Raw genomic sequence first — 21,363 nt, forward strand, 5'->3', positions numbered from 1 at the left:
GCTTGCACGCGGCAGGATTACAGTAACACGGCAAAAAAATGCCCCCCTCCATTTAGTTCATACAGAAACAAAAAAGTCTCAGAAAGTCAGAAAAACGCAGTTATGACTTGCAAGTTTTAACTTTGGCGGGCTAACCACGACGCCTATATGTATTACATTTCTTCATCTTCATACATAAATACTTGGGGCAAGGGCGCGCGGGAGCTCCACAAGGCGCTCAGCAAACGCCTGAGGGAGGCAACAGGAGACCCTCGCGCGGGCAGCTTTCTTGCGAATGAATGCTGCCTGCGTGATGGGAACCCTTCCTAGGGGTCAAAATTTAAACAATAATGTATTTATCTTGTAATTTAGAATAGTTTTTTTTTTTTTTATTATTATAAAATAATTAATATTAGTTTAAATTATTTAATTAGGTATATTTATTATTAGTACTTTTCTGATTAATTATAAACAATTGTATGTAATATTTATAAACAAATAAAGCCATATACTTCTACATTATGTCTGAAAAAAAAAAAAAAAAAAAATACTTCCATGGCTATACAGATGTCAATATCACATGCAAATGTCAATGTCAGAACAAAAAAAAATAACTTCAAACATAATCTTTTCCTGACGCTTTTGCTTTGCTTTTCTCTCGGTTTTTGCCAATGAAAATAAATAACAGTGCACTTTCACAATATTATTATTTAATTTGAGATTGAACTTCATCAAGCTAAATAAATGAAGCTTTTAAAGCCCAGTTGGGTGAACCACGATGGTAAGTCCAGATTTTACTTACAATATCCAAAAGACCAACTGAGTGTTATTTATAGGAAATTATTTGTTATCATGAAAGAAATTTACCAATTTTTTTTAATCAAGTATGTTACTATCATGCAGCTTTTGAACTAGCGTATAACATAATGAAATTGTTGCAGATAAACCAATATTTTCTATTGATATTCATCCGGCGGGCAAACGCTTTGCCACCGGCGGCCAGGGCGGCGACTCCGGTAGAGTCGTGGTCTGGAACCTCAACTCGGTGCTGGATGAGTCGGTGGAGATGGACCCTAACGTACCCCAAATGTTGTGCCAAATGGACAATCATTTAGGTCAGTATCTTTAACTATCTAATTGGTTTTCTTAACTCTTTTGTCTGACTGTGCCTGATGGATGGCTCTGTTTTCTGGTACATAAACAATGTTGCTGAAAGTGATTTTTTTTTTCATAAATTAAATGGAATTTGCCCATACCTTAAGTAAAGACTTAACTAAAATTATAAAATGTAATTTATACAAGTCAAGCTTAAATTGATTAAAGCGTAATATTGACTTTCTTATAAGTTTAACTGTTTTTTTATCATCTTATAGCCTGTGTCAACTGTGTACGATGGAGCAATGGTGGTCGGTACTTAGCATCAGGTGGCGATGACAGACTCGTCATGGTGTGGGGACTTAGTGTGGCGGCTGGGGGTGCCGGGAAACACAAGGCTGAGACCTGGAGATGCTTGTCTACTTTACGAGGACATGCAGGTAACATTTTGTTAAATAACTTATACACTAAAGTACCCTTAACTGCCTAGCTTGCATGAAGAGAGTTATGAATGTGGATGAAGCGAAGGAAGTATGCAGAGATCGTGGCAAGTGGAAAAAGGTAGTCTCTGCCTACCCCTCCGGGAAGAGGTGTGATTTTATGTATGTATGTATGTACTTGTATACTATGAAGTTTTCACTTCTAACTTTGTTGTCACACTTTTTACATCCATTAAAAATGTGTTGCTGTTGTTGGGCTCCTTACTTTATGGCCCAGTTTGCATAGAGCTGCGGACCAAACAGATAAATCAATGTTTATTTTAGTGTATTTTTAAAAACAGTTTGGACAGAAGCCTAAACTTTTCAAGTAAAAGACAAAACCTCACAGTTGTAATATCCCTACAAAATGTTCATAACTGTTTTTTTTATCATCAACAAGCTTAAGATTCACAGAAAAGAACACCCAACATGTATTGTAACAAACAATTTATACTTCAGGTGATGTCCTGGACCTTGCATGGTCTCCACTTGACAAATGGCTAGCAAGCTGCAGCGTCGACAACACTATCATAATTTGGAACGCCGAGAAGTTTCCGGAAATGGTCTGCGTTCTGAATGGCCATACGGGCCTCGTAAAAGGTGTTGCTTGGGATCCAGTGAGTTTGTTATTAACATTATTATTAATATACTAAAATAAATTAGCATCTTGGCTAAAAACAACAATTGTTTTATTTAAAATGCTTTTAATTCAGCCATTTCGTTTTTTATTTGAAATAAAGTTGTGTTTGAATGAAAAAGCTATCTTACCTTTCTACAAAAAGTTATTTGAACTATTTAGCTGTAAAATATGGCAGTAAATGTCTTATGGTAGAAAAACTTGATTATGTTATTATACAAATTACATGGTACACGTTTATAATTTCAGGTTGGAAAATACCTCGCTTCACAATCAGATGACAAATCTCTAAGAGTTTGGAAGACTGCGGACTGGGCGCAGGAAACGGTGATCACTGAGCCCTTCGAAGAGTGTGGAGGTAACATTGTTGAACATTGCATTGCATAATTATTTCTTTTATATGTCAATGTTTATCCTTGCAGCTTTCTTGAGACTGTTGAAGGAATTTCAACATTCTCTAAGGAACAATGAAATTTCCACTTTCTCCCTATAGTTTTTCATGTATATTTTCTGTCAATTATTCACTCGATAATGGAAGAGTTTTATATATTGATGACCAGCTTGAGTTCTTATCATCCTTCTAGAGAAACAATCATACTTGATTTTAAACCTTGTTGGTTTCTTTATTATTAACTAGTTGTGCCCGCGACTTCGTCCGCGTGGAATAGTTATTTTGGGCATCATATTTATTTTTGCAAACATCCTCCTCGGCTTTATCAATTATAGCTGCTAATTGTTATGCGACTTGGCGACGACTTGGCCCACATCATTACCCGCGACGGAACGGAGACCGTATAGTGAGATGAGAGGCCTTTGCCCAGTAGTGGGATCTTACAGGCTGATACTTTACTTTACTTTAAAATAGTAATATCTTCTAAGATGTTCATTGAAATTAAGTGATATCAAAGACAGTTGTGTTTACAATTAAATACTCATAATCAACAACAATCTTAAAAGATAGACATAATCAGATTAAAAGTAGGTAAGAGGTAAAAACAGACAAACTTACAAAGGAAGTATTATAAGTAGAATGATACCTATCTATATGTAGGAAGTAGGATAGAGCAGGGCGATCGAAAGATGCGGGGTGAGGTCGCGGTCACGCGTATTAGAAAGAACGCTGGTTCGCCGAATTAAATGTTTCGCTGCAAATTGCTTATTACGACTATATCTCAAAACCTATTCGTCTGATTTATATACTGTAAATGGCAATTTTAGTCTACATGAAAAGCCGAAAGTAATAAACATATTTATTTGGATAAGGATTAATACTGAATTAAAGAAAATTGGTTTCAAAATAACTTATGTTTATAATGAAAAAATAATCTTAAAAAAAGAACATAAAAGTGGTTATTGTAAGTAAACCTTAAGAGATAGATATATGCTCTCGCGGACTTTTTTGTGGCAAAAAATGAGTACTTCACATCTTTAGTACATTGTTTTACTATATCTTTGTTGGTTTGCGCAGCGTTCGCGTGGAAAGCTCGCAGATGGCCGACTCATTCAACTTTCACCTGCATTGTTGACGTTTCCCGTAGGAAATCCGGGATAAAATGTAGCCTATAGCCTTCCTCGATAAATAGACTATCTAACAGTGAAAGAATTATTCAAATCGGTTCAGTAGTTTCTGAGATTAGCGCGTTTAAACAAACAAACAAACAAACAAACAAACAAAACAAACTCTTCAGCTTTATAATATTAGTATAGATCCTGTATTATTTATGAATATCATAAAATATACATAAATAATACAGGTTTTAAACACGCACGTAACATACCTTTATTTACCTGTTACAATGATCCATGGTCACTTAACGTTTAACACCTGTTATTAATAAATAGAGAAACAATCATTCTTAATTTCAACTTTAAACACGTAGTAGTTCTTTTGCACTTTATCTTTCAGTGAATAACGAAATAGAATCCTACTAATATTATAAATGCAATTGTTTGTGAGTATGTCAATATGGATGTTTGTTACTCTTTCACGCAAAAACTACTGAATCGATTACGATGAAATTTGGTATGTAGGTAGCTGAATACCCAGAATAACATATATAGGCTACTTTTTATTCCGGAGTTTCCGCGGGATTTGATAGGGTTTCCATGCGGACGAAGTCGCGGGCGGCCTCTAGTATTCTAAGAAATGATCGATACATCCCAGGCACTACCCACGTGCTGCGGCTGTCGTGGTCGCCGGACGGGCAGTACGTGCTGTCTGCGCACGCGATGAACGGCGGCGGCCCGACCGCCCAGGTTGTGGAGCGCGACGGTTGGCGATGCGACAAGGACTTCGTGGGCCACAGGAAGGCGGTCACTTGTGCGGTGAGACTGCTATTTTTTACTAACCTATTAAGTATAAACACTTATGCGGTGAGACTGATTGCCAACTAAACACATTTTCTATAATTTTTTTAATAACCTGTTTACTAAACATACATATATATGGTCACGTCTATATCCCTTGCGGGGTAGAGAGTTGGACGGCCTCTGTGGCGCAGCGGTAGTGCGCTTGTCTGTGATACCGGAGGTCCCGGGTTCGAATCCTGGCCAGGGCATGATGAGAATAGAACTTTCTATGATGTTTATCTATATAAATATTTATTATAAAATATTGTATCGTTGAGTTAGTATCTCGTAACACAAGTCTCGAACTTACTTCGAGGCTAACTGTGTAATTTGTCCAAAAAAAAGAGCCAATAGTCTTGAAAAGACTGAATGGTCACGTTCAGCTGTTTGGCTTTATTGATAGAATTGAGATTCAAATAGTGACAGGTTGCTAGCCCATCGCCTAAAAAAGAATCCCAACTTTGTAAGCCTATCCCTTAGTCGCCTTTTACGACATCCACGGGAAAGAGATGGAGTGGTCCTATTATTTTTTGTATTGGTGCCAGGAACCACACGGCACGGCACCTATTAAGTAAACTATAATATTATACCTAAAGTCGACTAAGGGATAGGCTTATAAGCTTATGTTGCTGTTTGCGCTGTGTTGCGGTTCACACATTTGCGTACTGCCCATTGTGCGTAAGCGCTTTAAATATTGAAGTACTCTCGGTGCAGGGGCAATTTATTTATTTTGCAACGTAAAATTAATGTGTCGTGTGGTTCTAGGAACTTTATTTATTCTTTATTTATTATAATTTTTCTGTACGACAGAGATTCAACAACAACATATTCGTGAAAGAAGGCAAGAAGTGCTGCTGTGCGGCCGTGGGGTCACGTGACCGAACCCTCTCTATCTGGCTGACTTCGCTCAAGAGGCCGTTAGTGGTCGTCCATGACCTCTTTGGTGATTCGGTCCTGGACCTCTCTTGGAGCTCTGATGGTATGTCTGCGCCGAAATCATATGACAAATAAAAACAAAAATATTACTGGAGTGTCGTTCCGGGCACTAATATAAAAAGAATAGGGCCACTTCATCTCATTTCCCGTGGACGTCGTAAGAGGCGACTAAGGGATAGGCTTTTAAACTTGGGATTCTTATTTTAGGCAATGGGCTTGCATCCTGTCATTATTTTGAATCTCAATTCTATCAAAAGCCAAACAGCTGAACGTGGCCTCTCGGTCTCTTTAGGACTGTTGGCTCTGTCTACCCTGCAAGGGATATAGACGTGACTATACGTATGTATGTATATTACTGGCTGTTAATGAAAAAAAAACAGTCTTTTTCAAAAACGGAATGTTTTGAGAGTAGCTCATGTAACGCTCGTGTTGTATGAAATTTTGTTAGTTTCTGCCTGTAGGAGTACATAACGAAGTACTGTTTTAAAAAAAATATGATAAGTTTCTTAAAAACTCATTGTCATCATATAATGTGAAGCCGAAGACGTTCGTATATAATGTAATGGTATTGACAATGTATGAACTTGTTTCAGGTTTGAATCTTTTGGCTTGCAGTACAGATGGTACTGTTGCATGCTTACAATTTACTAACAAAGAACTTGGAACTCCACTATCGAAAGACGAAAAGGTATTGCAGACAAATATAGTGTTTTATTTATATATATAATGTTTTATATATTTTTATATACGAATAACGTATTATATGTTATGGATTAGATTTACCTGCAAAGGTTGCGGAGGTCAGAATGGAGTCGCTTCGTGTAAAAACTTGACTCACCCAATCCAGGATCCATGGTCAAAGGCATACCCCGAGCTCCTCTCCGAAGGCAAGGATGCAACCGGGTCTAAAAGCCTGGAGGAAAAAGAATAATGTTTTATTTGTTAATAATGACTATATGTCAACACAACTCTCTGAATCAGCTATCGTTGTGTTTTTTATGTCTTTTGATAATGAAAAGGTATAAACATTGGTCAAGTCAAGTCAACCATGTCTTAAAGTGTCGCTTCCTTATTTTTGGCATTTTCATAATAAAAATATGGAGCTGTTTTTGAATAAAAATTGACTATAATTCGAAAATCGAAAAGCATATTTATTCAAATCCATATATGGGGCATTCCATGGGAAATAGGAAAAATTTTTTTTTTCTAATTGATCTGATCAAAACCAATTTATTCAGAATTAAATATATATTAAAAATAAATAATTGCTGGATATATATTTTTTTTTATAATCAGAACGCGTTTTACGAGAAAATCTACGGGAAATGCTTGGCCAATGAGAGTGGGGGGGATTTGTCGTCGAACCTCTTGGTGGAGTGCGCGGAGATCATGATGGCGCGCGAGAAACAGGAGGCGAAGAGGGACGCCAAGGAGGAGACCACGCCCAAGGCTGACAGAACACAGGTTTGTGATTGAATTATGATGTTTTAAAAGATTTTTTAGACCGTTCTATTTGCCTTTGTAAGGCTGTGAAAATTATCGACATTATAGTCCGAAAAATATATCTTGATTTCTGTGCCGTGTAGTTCTTGGCACCTATTCACCAGCTCGTATTTTGGATTGGTGCCGGGAACCACACGGCGCATCTCTCTAGTACCATATCATCATGATATCATCTAGTAAATTAATATTAAGCAAAAGAAGTACCTATACAGGGATTGTGGCAAGTTGCTTAAGCCACCCTAAAAGAAGGGTTAATTCGAGAGATGTAATCTCTGCTTAATCCACCCTTAAAGAAGGCTTAATTGGAGAGATGTAATCTCTGCTTAATCCAACCTTAAAGAAGGCTTAATTGGAGAGATGTAATCTCTGCTTAATCCACCCTTAAAGAGGGGTTAATTGGAGAGATGTAATCTGTGCTTAATCCAACCTTAAAGAAGGGTTAATTGGAGAGATGTAATCTGTGCTTAATCCACCCTTAAAGAAGGCTTAATTGGAGAGATGTAATCTCTGCTTAATCCACCCTTAAAGAGGGGTTAATTGGAGAGATGTAATCTGTGCTTAATCCAACCTTAAAGAAGGGTTAATTGGAGAGATGTAATCTGTGCTTAATCCACCCTTAAAGAAGGCTTAATTGGAGAGATGTAATCTGTGCTTAATCCACCCTTAAAGAAGGCTTAATTGGAGAGATGTAATCTCTGCTTAATCCACCCTTAAAGAGGGGTTAATTGGAGAGATGTAATCTGTGCTTAATCCAACCTTAAAGAAGGGTTAATTGGAGAGATGTAATCTGTGCTTAATCCACCCTTAAAGAAGGCTTAATTGGAGAGATGTAATCTCTGCTTAATCCACCCTTAAAGAGGGGTTAATTGGAGAGATGTAATCTGTGCTTAATCCAACCTTAAAGAAGGGTTAATTGGAGAGATGTAATCTGTGCTTAATCCACCCTTAAAGAAGGGTTAATTGGAGAGATGTAATCTGTGCTTAATCCACCCTTAAAGAAGGCTTAATTGGAGAGATGTAATCTCTGCTTAATCCACCCTTAAAGAGGGGTTAATTGGAGAGATGTAATCTGTGCTTAATCCAACCTTAAAGAAGGGTTAATTGGAGAGATGTAATCTGTGCTTAATCCACCCTTAAAGAAGGCTTAATTGGAGAGATGTAATCTCTGCTTAATCCACCCTTAAAGAGGGGTTAATTGGAGAGATGTAATCTGTGCTTAATCCAACCTTAAAGAAGGGTTAATTGGAGAGATGTAATTAATCTGTGCTTAAGCCACCCTAAAAGAGGGGTTAATTTTTAAAGACTGCCTTAATTTGTATATGTTTAGTTCCAGTCGCGACCGTCCGCGACCCGGTCGCCGTCGTCGCCGGCCGTGCGGCCGGTGGACCGGCAGATAGAGACGCGCACTTCGGACGGCAAGCGCCGGATCACGCCCGTCTTCATCCCGCTCACGCACGCGGACGCCAAGTGAGTTCAATGCATACACACATATGGTCACGTCTAATATCCCTTGCGGGGTAGACAGAGCCAACAGTCTTGAAAAGACTGAATGAAGGCCACGTTCAGCTGTTTGGCTTAATGATAGAATTGAGATTCAAATAGTGACAGATTGTTAGCCCGTCACCCTAAAAGATGAATGGAGAAGGAGTCACCTCTTTTGGTTCCAAGAAAATAAAAAAATTCTCCGTCTTATTGGTTTAATTAAAATGAGAAATTAAGTTAATTAAAGATTTCAATTTTGTTGCTTTGTTATATTGGAATTTACAACTCAAGTATTTGCACGTATTCAATAATAATTTGATGATTTCTCACCATTTCAGCGAATCCCTGTGTTCGACCCCTGGCGGCACAGAGCAGTGTTTCAGCACCTCGTCACAGAGCAAGTCGCGCATCCGGGTGGAGGTCAGGGACGACATCGTCATACACCCCAACGTTAGCAACCACGCCACGCCGACCAACGCTGATAAGTAAGATATTATATCGATTGTTTTAAGTAAAACGTCAAAAAAATGCGGTTAAAAATTTAAACCGATGCCATTATTCATCAATGAGAACGCCTATTTTTAACTTAAAGGTATACCAAAAAGTCGTATATACAGATCGAAAGAGATTTTTTTCTTATTCTACTGGTAAGAAGTAAAAAATCGCCCTGATGTCAGATAACGGCATTTTAGTTATACCACGGCAGCGCTATTCGCATGACTTTAGTCTTGAAAAGATATGAACGTTTAAAGGTAAAATGCCGTGCCGTGGTTCCCGGTATTAATAGAAAAAATAATAGGACCACTGCCATCTATTTCCCGTGGATGTCGTAAATGGCGACTAAGGGATATGCTTTTTTAAACTTGGGATTATTCTTCGAGGTTGCTAGCCTGTCGCTATTTTAATCTCAATTCTATCATTAAGCCAACAGCAGAGCGTGGCCTGTCAGTCTTTTTAAGACGTTTGGCTCTGTCTACCCCGCAAGGGATATAGACGTGATTATATGTATGTTTGTTTAAAGTAATATACGTCTTATTGTTTCTCTCTTTCTACTACTCTTGTTACCCTCAAAGCGAGGAAGAGAGAAACAATGCCTTTCAACGTTTGTCAGTAAATGGTTTCTTGTTTATCTCTAGAGGAGCCCGTGATCTTATACAAAAAAATTACTGGTGTTAAATAAGTGTGGTATACAGCCTCCGTAGCATGGCACGTGTGACGCGGTTTTTATGGCTGTTTCGCTTTTTTATTATGATGTGGAACGGGACAGCGATAGTTTTAAGATAAAATCGAAATACCTAATTTCGCTTATATAAATTGCAGCGGGCTGGACAACCGCCTGCGCAAGCGCAGCGCGGCGTCGCTGCCCGGGCCGCGCGCGTCTGAGGTGGCGGGCAAGCGGGCCGCCGGGGCGGGCGGCGCGCGGCCCGGCGGCCCGGCGCCGCCCGCCGCGCCCTGCCTGGCGCCGCCGCCGCTGGGCTCCGCCGGGCCCATCGTCAGGGCTGCGGGCGCTTACCGGCTGCAGGTGGGAACATTACACACACACACACTCGAATGTTATTATGTAGACTATAGACGACTATATAGACGTATAAGCTACCCGAAAAAAAATAATAATAATAACAATATAGACGATTCTGAACGGTCCTATCATTCACTTTGACGAATAGACAATTCAGCCTTCACTTGGAAAAACACTGAAATGTTTTGTTTGGAATGAAAGACAATCTATTCTCTATCTCTCTCTCTCATTTTTGCTTGTGTGATCTAGAACATAACATATATAATCACGCCCTTTTCTCCTGGAGGAATAACCAAAGACTACATCTTGCCACCACTTCATAAAGGCTCGTCGGTTTTGGATACTCTTAACCTGAAATTTTGCCAGGACGTCTCTGATTGATTAGTATAGGACCTAAAATGGTCCTGGATAGAGAAAGTTAACGTAGACAGAAGAAGGCCTATACCTAACCTAGGAGTGAGCCGTGAAATGTTCATGATTATGGTCAAAATTTTTAAAGAGTTTGGCTTTTAGTTTATTTTTATATTTACACATAGTTCGAAGCATACTTTACTCAATGTATGCCTCTCTTTTCATAAAAATTTTCAAATCAAATTTATATGAAATTAGGTCACATTCATCTTGAAAATAAATCTCAAATATTTTTGTAATAAAGTTAGAGCATCCTGAGAAAATCTTTAAAATAATGTCCCTTGTATCTTAAACTTAAAAAAAGTAATTTTTTTTTTCAGGTAGTAAATAAGGCTTGCAACACACACTACGGAAGCCTTACAAAACTACAATTGATACCTAACAATTCTATACTCAACGATCCCGTGTGGGAGTATTATTTAGGTAAATATCTTTGATAATTATATATATATATATTATGATATTTGAAAGAGGTAGTCTCTGCCTACCCTTCCGGGAAAGAGGTGTGATTTTATGTATGTATGATTGATAATGAAATACTATTTTTGGTAAGTAATTATCATACCTATGAAAAATAATTTTCGTATGAATAAAATATTAGAAACTTTTTTTTTCTCAAAGATTGCAGCATCGTAATATCAAAACGTTTTATTGGAATTTTTTTGTTTTTTTTTTTATTTGAGGATTCATATCAGCTATTACTTAAGACATGTAAAGAAGATTTGTTGTTAGTTCTATTTTTTTTTTATGCACATGTTTTGTAATTTTTGTTGATATTTTCATTATGTGTTTGTGGATGATAATGCTAGCCATTTTTAAGAAAGTTTATTGAAGCGTAGAGAAATATAGATAGATAAATAGAATTAGCGTTCGATACAATTCGATTTGTGCCGTGTAGTTTCCGGCACTTCAGAATACAATCATTCCATATTTTTTCCATGGATGTTGTAAAGGGCGCTTAAACGAGTGTCTTATAAACTTGGTAATCCCTGTTGTAGACAATGGGCTACCAACCTGTTATTACTAAAACCGTAGTCTTACAGCTGAACGTGGCCTAACGGTCTTTTCAAGCTTGTTAGATCTGTCTACCCTTTCAAGAGATATGGATGTGACTATATATATATATATATATGTCACAATTTAACTTTAATAAATTAATAATAGAATTCTTCATTCTCGTTAAACTTAACAAAATTTAACGAGAATAAAGAATTCTATTTATGAATTTTTTTTAATTATTATTTCCATTCTATCAATAAGCCAAACAGCTGAATATGGCCTATTAGTCTTTTTAAGACTGTTGTCTCTGTCTACCCCGCAATTGATATAGGCGTGATTATATGTATATATGTGTAATTATTGTAGTTCGTAAATATCCCCACCATCATTTGCAGCATCTGTCTAGAAATGTATGTCTGTATGTGTGTCTGTATGTCCGTCTGGCAGGCAGCAGCGTGTGCTGCGTGGCCAGCAGCGCGCGCTGGGCGGCCGTGGGCTGCGCGGACGGCGCGCTGCACGCCTGGGCGCTGGCCGGCGCGGGCGCCGCGCGCGCGCTGCCGCCCATTGGTAACTGCTGTGCAATACATATACATACATACATACATAGATCATTTTATATACTATATGTATACGGGATAAATTACACAGATCGAGTTAGCCTCGAAGTAAGTTCGAAACTTGTGTTACGAGATACTAACTCAACGATACTATATTTTATAATAAACTAGCGGCCCGCCCCGGATTCGCACGGGTGGACATATTTTTGTGTTTTATATTTTGAAATAAACAAAGAGTAAAAACAAATTTATGCCTATGTCACTTTTGAAGGTCTATTCTATATTTGTGCCAAATTTTATCAAAATCGGACCAGTAGTTTTTGAGTTTATTCCACACAAACATACAAAAATACAAATCTTTCCTCTTTATTATTAGTGTGATACGTATATAGATAAACATCCAAGACCCAGGCCAATCAGAGAAAGTTCGTTTCTCATCATGCCCTGGCCGGGATTCGAACCCGGGACCTCCGGTGACACAGACAAGCGCACTACCGCTGCGCCACAGAGGCCGTCAAAATTAATAATAATAATGGCAGGTGTCCGAACTTCTCCAGCAATAGCCCAGTTTAAATCCATCCAAACGTCAACTCCATAACCCATAATCCTTATTTTGTAATAGCTCCACCTCCTGCCGAGACCTGTTCATGGACATATCATTTATTGATATGCCCGGGAACGGGTTTTGGCAGGAGAACAACATAACATCAACTTCTCCAAAGGGCCTCTACGTGTTGGATTTATATCCCCACGCAAGCCTCTCAAAAATCCGGGGTGTATAGACCCGTGAAATCTAAGAAGAGAAACATAATAATAATAAATCTTTATTGTTAATTCATTTATTTGATTTGCTACACACGATTTACAATTTCATATGAAATACAAATTAATAGGGTGTGAGTTGCAGCAATACAAAAAGGTCACAACTCAACGAATTTATTGCTATAGAGCAATACGCTGATTTTCAGTTATGACCTAGGTACTAGTCTAGAATCTGCTAGAATAGAATACATTTATTTTCAAAATTGGATACAAGGTATCACTTATTGATGTCACATCACTAAAATCGAATTATAACTACTGCCGCTTCCAAAGCGCATGTGTAGAAGAAGCGGCGGAACAAACTACACTGCAGCATTTTGAATCGGACGTAACTAGCGCGGCTACGCTCTGTAATGAACGAGGGTTCACATCCCGGCATCATGAGAAATGAACTTTCTCTGACTGATTTGAGGCCTGGATGTTTATTTATCTATTTAGACTTTATTGTGAAAAATACTAATGTATAGCACAATTGGCGGACTTCATGCTAGAAAAATTCAAACATTGGGTTTGAAAGAGAACTTTGTGTGGGGTCAAAATAAACATTATTATACCCTACACAAAAAATAATAATTTAAATAATAAACATATATATGAAAAATAAACAATATACATAAATTAATAAGTTCATTTATCCATTTAATTATTTATTATGAAATAAAATATAGTTGAGTTAATATCTCATAACACATATCTCCAACATACTTCGAAGCTAACTCAATCTGTGTAATCAGTACAGTATATATTTATTATTATTCAGTTCTGATTGTGTCCTCACCTCACTGCCAAAAACCCAGGATAAACCTTTTAACTGTATATCTTATGAGTAAATCAGATTTTTACACGAAGCAAATCCTTTCTGACCTCTTCTTTCAGTTGCCTGAAAAAAAGATTTCCTCACAAAATTTTCCTTGGTGCCGTGTGGTTCCCGGCATCAATAGAAAAAAGAATAGAACTACTCCATCTCTTTCCCATGGAAGTCGTAAAAGGCGACTATGAGATTGGCTTATAAACTTGGGATTCTTCTTTTAGGCGATGGGCAAGCAACCTGTCACTATTTGAATCTCAATTCTATCATTAAGCCAAACAGCTGAACGTGGCCTTTCAGTCTTTTCAAGACTGTTGGTTCTGCCTACCCCGCAAGAGATATAAACGTGATAATATGTATGTATTTTTACTGTAAGTAAATCATTCATCGTATGGTATTAGGGTACTTTTAATCCGACCTTTTGTCACGATCAAAGTACGATCGTCTAAGTCTTCCCCTTCCAAAGTTCCCGCTAATATTTATTTAAAATATGTTGTAGGTATTTATTTAAATACAACAAATTTTAAACAAATATCAGCGGGTAATAATAACAATATTAATATTTAAACATCGCAGCGCTAACATCGCAAGCGGCGAAGCTGACCATATCTGGGGACACTCTGGCGGTGGTGACCGCCGCGGCGGAGCTGGCCGTGTGGGAGCTGGCGGCCGCCGCCTGCCTCGTGCGCCCGCTCAGCTTCAGGAGTCTGCTGGCTGATGGCGGTGAGTCCAGGGTTCAGTTCCCGAAGCTCAGTGTATTTATTGCAAATAATAAAGAGAATATCAGAATTGAGATTCATGTAGTGTGGTTCCCGGCACCAATATAAAAAAAGAATAGGACGTCGTATGAATGTCGTAAAAGGCGACTCACGAATAGGCTACTTGACTTAGTCAACTTGAGGTTCATCTTATAGGTGATGGGCTAGCAATCTGTCACTGTTATGTCGTCTACCTCGAAAAGAATATAGACGTGATTATATGAATGAATGAATTGTGACGTTGCTAGCTTACTAGCCTTTCCCTTAGTCACCTTTTATGACATCAATGAGAAAAATATGAAATGGTCCTATTCTTAAATGCCTGGAACCACATAGTTGAGTAATTAAGTATCTTTAGACTCGAACATATGTAATAAAATTTTAATTTTCATGTTTTCAGTTACCGTCACGAATTGCACTTTGTTGGAAGACGGAAATCCCCTGATCTCACTAAGTAATAGTAAAAGTTATATCTACAGCAAGAAGTTGTGCGCGTGGTAAGTGAATTGTATTTATACGGCATGTTATATATATACAATATGCATAAATTCCATTATATTTTAGCCAAAAAAAAACCTTTAAAAACATTATTTTAGTTTATATTTATGACATCCGGCAAGAGTATAACCTTAACCGTTAATCATCACGAACGTATCTTGATCAAATTAAGGACGTCCTGGTAAAGGGTCAGGTCAAGAGTACCCGAAACCGCCGAGCTTGCATGAAGAGAGTTATGACTGTGGATGAGGCGAAGGAAGTATACAGAGATCGTGGCAAGTGGAAAGAGGTAGTCTCTGCCTACCCCTCCGGGAAAGAGGCGTGATTTTATGTATGTATGTATGTATGACCGTCAATCTCCGTTACATTCTGATATCCCTGGATAGAAGACTCGGGTGAGCTTTTGACGTTATTCCTGGATTGGGTTAGTCAGGTTATCCCACGAAGCGACTTCCGGCTGTCTTCTGCACACTTTTCAATTTCTTTTACCTTGCCGTCGGTTAGCACTCAAACTAATGTGCGTAACTCAAATAATAATGATTAATATTTATTTTGTTGTTATTGTGTCTGTCTGTCTGTAAAAGTGGGACAGGGCCAGCCTCGTTAAACTTTCAAGAACCAAATTTTGAATGTCTTGAAAAAGGGAGATGATAGGAGTGTACCCGTATTCGTCGAATATGCATGAAAAGAGTAATGAGTGTGGAGGAAGAGGGAGAGGTCTGTAAGGATCGTAGCAAGTGGGATTCCATAGTCTCTGCCTACCCTAATGGGAAACAGGCGTGATGGTATGTATGTATGTATCCTTTATCGTAAAATATCATAGGAAGTAACATTAACTTTTTTTTTTCTAGGGTCATATGGGCGGACTCCTGCGACCCCGTCTCCCGATGCGGCTCTGTCCACACCGCAACACGAACGCCGCGCTCACAGCGACACACCGCGCTTTATCCGCAGCTAAGGAATAATATCGTGCACAGGTAAATACATCTCGTCTTTATCACTTACGGGGTAGTCAGAGTCGACAGTTTCGAAGGCCACATTCAGCTTGATGGCATAGAGATGGAATAGTGATTCAGTCAGTGAAAAATAGCCTGTCGCCTTAAAGAGGACTCCCAAGTTAAAGTGCACAGTTATGTTATTATTATAACCTGTTACTTCTAACGTTAATCCCGATTGGTTTCCATTCTCTCTGATGAGAAGCTGTGAACGACTTTGTGGCGATACGTCTACATTTATTTATTACTTTGTTAAGAAGATTAACTACTACAACAATAATATAACAAAACTTATTAAAACATAAATTTACAAATTTTTCACTTATAGTAATAAAATGTGAGACATGAGAGCCGCAGTAAATATAGAGATTGTTTAATGTTAGCACGTTATATATTTATGTAATAAATACAAAATGAATAAATAACGCGACAAAAGTTTCTACGGTTTGAAAATTCAGTCTAGCATCTCTTAACGACGCACAGAACTACTCGCAACTGAGTACACATCGTGCACAGATAAGTTATTATCATTGTCTATGATTTATTTCCCGTCGCGTCTTCATCTTTCTATAAATATTGGTCCTTCGACCCGTGATTGGTCCTTCGACTCGAGCCGGATTGACGATTAAAATCTCGAATATAAATAACACTTTCCTCCTTTACAGTAACAACTACAGCGCAGGCGCAGCTCGCAGTTGGCTAGAAGCGCAGGTGTCTTCGTGTCTACATCTCAGGCTGTCTTCAGACTACAAGCACTGGATCACCTCCCTCTTCTCACATCTCGTTAGCCATGGTGATTATAACACATTTAACGTTTAGAAAACATATTTATACTTCACCATCACGCGCCAAGGAGCCTTCATCCGATTTTTAAGTTTTCTAACATTAATGTTTTTTAATTCTAGTAAATGAAGCATTTTTTTTGTGGCAATGTCGTGTAATTTTTTAAGGAAAAATTCACGCTACAGTGTAACAGCGAGTTTTGCAGTTGTAAAATGCAGGTGCTAGATTTTTACGTATTTATTCGGTTAAATTTTTAGCTATTGGGTTTTGATTACCGACTTACATTTCCTGACAATAGCTACACCGTTTAGTCTATATTCTGTGTGAATCATCACCTATATTAACATTAAATAATATAATTTTTTTTACGTGGTCATTAAAAACTTATTGCATTGTATTTCATATTTCACATCACAGGCACAGAAGATCAGCTTAGAAATATATTGGACGACATGCTTGGACCCAGTCATTGTACATCGACGCCTAAGAAATGGCAGTCTACCATATTGGTAAGTAAAATCACAGTATTGTTGGTTTCCGTGCCGTGTGGTTCCCGGCACCAATACAAAAAAGAATAGGACCACTCCATCTCTTTCCCATGGATGTCGCAAAAGGCGACTAAGGGATAGGCTTATAAAATCGCGATCCTTTTTTTTAAGGCGATGAGCTAGCAACCTGTCACTATTTGGATCTCAATTCCATCATTAAGCCGAGCAGCTGAACGTGGCCATTCAAGTCTTTTCGGGACTATTGGCTCTGTCTACCCCGTAAGGGATATAGACGTGACTATATGTATGTATGTATTGTTGGTTTCAAAGTTAGTTATGCGCTACAGAAAACGGAAGGCGGAAAAAGGAGAGAAATAACCAGTTTAAAATAACTATATTGTTCGACATAAAATAAATATATTTGACAGTTAAATATCATCTCTGACATTTTTTCTTTACTAAACAAACCATAGCAACCGTTATATATATATATATATATAAACGGGACAAATTACACAGATCGAGTTAGCCACGAAGTAAGTTCGAAACTTGTGTTACGAGATACTATATTTTATAAAAAATACTTATATAGATAAACATCCAAGACCCAGGCCAATCAGAAAAAGTTCTTTTCTCATCATGCCCTGGCCGGGATTCGAACCTGTTGCTTTGGCGTATATAAAGAAGGTTGTCTACACTGATTGTTGAAAACACATACAAACACATACTGCGAGAACTTTTGTCAAAGTTTCTAACTGTTCTTAAATTGGATGAGGTCTCTGTTTCTCTAACTGTTATAACTAACTAACTATAATATCACAATTTTTATTAAATCAGGGCATCAAAAAACACGACTTGCTAGAAGACATGTTGTCACTCCTCGTCCGCCAATTGCGATGGCAGAGAATGTATTCAGAATATTCTGAGCAGCTGAACGACATCAAACGAACCTCCGCCGGCGTCATGAACGGCCACTGACGCCGCATCAATGTCGGTCTAGTCGCACGTTTCTGACTGAAATTTTTGCGAGGACAACGCGTTTTCAGTGTTGATCCTACAGAAGATAGGTTTGTTAAGATATTAATGTTATTGAGACCTTGGTAATTTTTAAAGTACAGTGAGACGGAGAAAAGTATAAATATATATCTAGCATGTATACAGTATTTTGTCATTTTTATAATGTACACTGATGTAATTTACCTGCGCAGAAGTCTTATTATTGAATGGCGCCAAAATATTTGAGCCTATCAAAGCGCGCCATTGTGTGCTATTATGAGCGAGATAGCAAGATTTTATTATTGGATTTTAAGTTTAATGCAATTGTAATAAGGTCGTTATTTTATTGAGGCGGTAGGTTGCGTTATTCTGCGCCGTCGAAGCGACTTATAAGAATGGTAGTACTGTATGTTAGTACAGTTTTATTGAAGTGAACCGTCGCCTGGTAATACCAAGTACTGGATCACCTTTGTATGTACTCTTTGATACCGACAATTGTTAACTTTTCTATGTGACCCACTGTACTTATTTTCGGAACGGACATGTATTAATCCTGACTGATTGAGAATCGTTTCTAGAATCGTAAGAAACTTTCATGTATATGAAAAAAATCACTAGATAGGTTGTATTTTTGTCTGCTTATTGTAGGCCAATTTAAAATCGAGCAATAAACATTACTTAATGACAAATGAGTATGATATCGTTATGATAAAGGAAAAGGCGATTTATATTTCTGTCAACGTAAATCACTAACAAACAAAAGTAATAAAGAGATTTCCATGGGCATTGGTATGCGATTAGTTAAATGTAGCAGGAATCCTATACATTAACTTTTTTGACAAAATCTAATGTTCACTATGAAATGCTCAATACTTAGTAATGAAGTCAAAAATGTGTTCTTAGATTGACATCAAAATGATTGTATCTTGATGAGTGATTCCATTCAAAGTGTTGACTGAGATTTTAAATTATCATTGGAATGTTTGATATTAATAAAAAATGTGACTTCTAAAAGCTGAAAGACTTAAATAAAATTCTAAATTACTAATTTTGGTTGTGATATATTTTTTAATTATGTCGGATACACGCACTCCTTACTCTCCACTCCAGAAAGTTGAGAAGGCAACCGGGACTTTACTTTTTAACTTTTTTTTATCACTTCTTCAGTTCAGTTTGAATGACTGAATGAGTTAACCCATATGATCGTTGAAATGACAGAAAACACGTCGAAATGACCAGTTACGAAATAAGATTCATTTTCCTTCGTAACTGCTCGTTGCGTTCATTCGTAGATTTGTCTGTGGTTACAAGATTACTAAATCTATAATAATATTTAGACCAAAAACATGTAATTTTGGATAAAATCTTTCCTTTTATTTACCTACTGAATAAATTGTGGTTCGAAATTTATTAATGTTTCCTAATCGAGCATTTTTATATATATATAAGAACAATATTGGTAACGTTTATTCATTATTATTTTTTTTATTTATTATTTTCATTGTTTCACTGGTCTTTTCGTACATTAATAATCGTGACGTATCTAACGAGCTATGAGATATTTCGTATAGATTTTAAACAAGTAATATGATTTAGAATTTTTGTATGAAATCAAATCAGTTCTAAAACATGTTTATTATTGCAACCAACATGCAAAAATGAGAGTCTTTTATATAGAAAGGTACTCATGTTCAAGAATGGTCTATAAATGTAACTTATGATAATGTTTATTTGTTTGATTATAATAAATGAAAAACAAGATCACAATTTGATATAGTAAGAATCAAATTAATTAAACACATTCTTGTGTGTCTTCATATGACTGACAGTCAGAATTATTTTAACTGCGACAAACAAGTCCATATTAATAATCTGAATGTGAAGCTGTGTTTGTTTGTCTGTGCTTTACGCCAAAACTACTGAATCGATCTCCATGAAATGAGACATACTTTGTATGTGTGGCGTGCGAATATGTTGTACTCGGCCCGGAGCCACGGGCGAAAACTAGTACATATGACACAACAGTGAAATATCCATATTATGTATGTATGATGATTGAAGGAAAATTAGAAAAAAGCTTTTAATTACACGAACTTTGATACGACTAATTTCTTATGTTCAGAATCAAATACAAAGAAAAAAAGGAATTCATTTCATCTAAGAAAATGAAGTTTCGATTACGAATATAATATACAGAGTATTGAAGAGATTGTGTGAATTTGAATGTTTTTAATCATAGATAGATTAATAAAACTATGTGTTCATATCACCTTTGAGTTCGGTTTTCAGTCGCATTGCTATTATGTAAATTCGATTCAAAATGTTTTAAATCTAAATCAAATGTAGGTAACTTCTTTTGTTTTATAATTTTAATTAACAAAATAAGCTCGCAATGTGATAGAAAATTGTGGTTGCAATCTATCTCTCTCTGTCTTCTATTTTTAAATTATTTGAGTCTTAGGCTGTCAATAAATTAAGCTCAAATCAATCCAAAATTCTTAAATTCACTTTGAATCGAATTATATAGCTATGTGTATGTATGTGTAGTAAGGCTTTTGTGCCACAACGCATAGCGTGTATGAAAAGAGTATTAAGACTACTATATATCATGTTACACCAACTAGATTAAGAAAAAATAATTGTAATCACCACCTATATGTAGTGTTATTTGTAATAACATAGATGTGTAAACCCAAAAGGTGCATTTAAATGATAAAATTAAGCCTTCGCATTAAATTTAAAAAAGGTACGTATAGCGACAAATTTAATACTAAATAATAGCAAGTTTTGAAAATACAATTACATGAATTCCACACGAGAACATGTACGATTTGACTTTTAAATCAATAAAACTCTTTAAAAGAAGCGTTTTTAATATCAAAATTTCTAGTCAAGTTTCTTATTTTGTGAACATTGGTATTATTTTTTTTATAAGATAATCGGATTAGAATGTTGCTCCTTGTATAAAGGACGGAATGATAACATTGTATATTAGATTTGGTTTGTAGTGCCTACACTGTGCCAACTGATAGAAATGATACGTTAATGCAGCTTGACTGTGTAGAAATAAAGATTTTTATAAACTTTGTGTTATTATTTCAACATACATGTTAGTCTTGCACCAGACAAGCTTCTGACTAGAATCCTATTTTAGATTATTTTTTGCCCTCTCTCATGATATCCCTGGGCAACAACTGATTGTTAAAAAAGACTGGTGATTTCAAGAATCTACCTTAGATTCATGGTGTAAATAAAAATAAAACCAACAC

At 36.9% G+C, this 21,363-nt stretch overlaps 1 protein-coding gene across 1 annotated transcript; it reads left to right on the forward strand.

Annotated features, from left to right (window-relative positions):
* The first annotated feature begins 612 nt into the window (after window positions 1–612).
* LOC106139171 (protein HIRA homolog) lies at window positions 613–18,754 on the forward strand. The gene is made up of 20 exons (XM_060954957.1): window positions 613–760; window positions 921–1,094; window positions 1,353–1,514; window positions 2,013–2,170; window positions 2,440–2,548; window positions 4,355–4,515; window positions 5,350–5,518; window positions 6,069–6,163; window positions 6,772–6,939; window positions 8,306–8,445; window positions 8,799–8,945; window positions 9,781–9,982; window positions 10,711–10,813; window positions 11,837–11,956; window positions 14,153–14,299; window positions 14,735–14,831; window positions 15,684–15,809; window positions 16,493–16,620; window positions 17,028–17,119; window positions 17,936–18,754. Exons 1-20 carry the CDS (start codon window positions 724–726, stop codon window positions 18,074–18,076), a joined length of 2,676 nt encoding a protein of 891 aa, XP_060810940.1. The 5' UTR covers window positions 613–723; the 3' UTR covers window positions 18,077–18,754.
* The last annotated feature ends 2,609 nt before the right edge of the window (window positions 18,755–21,363 follow it).

Source organism: Amyelois transitella, chromosome 5 (assembly GCF_032362555.1).
Source record: "Amyelois transitella isolate CPQ chromosome 5, ilAmyTran1.1, whole genome shotgun sequence".
NCBI lineage: Eukaryota > Metazoa > Arthropoda > Insecta > Lepidoptera > Pyralidae > Amyelois > Amyelois transitella.

What these genes read in the sequence shown, in the direction of transcription:
- LOC106139171 (XM_060954957.1), top strand. Translation starts at nt 724, where the DNA reads ATGAAGCTTTTAAAGCCCAGTTGGGTGAACCACGATG. An exon ending in CCAAGGCTGACAGAACACAG is followed by an intron (nt 6,940 to 8,305) that starts GTTTGTGATTGA and finishes GTATATGTTTAG; the next exon opens with TTCCAGTCGCGACCGTCCGC. An exon ending in GAGTCTGCTGGCTGATGGCG is followed by an intron (nt 14,300 to 14,734) that starts GTGAGTCCAGGG and finishes TCATGTTTTCAG; the next exon opens with TTACCGTCACGAATTGCACT.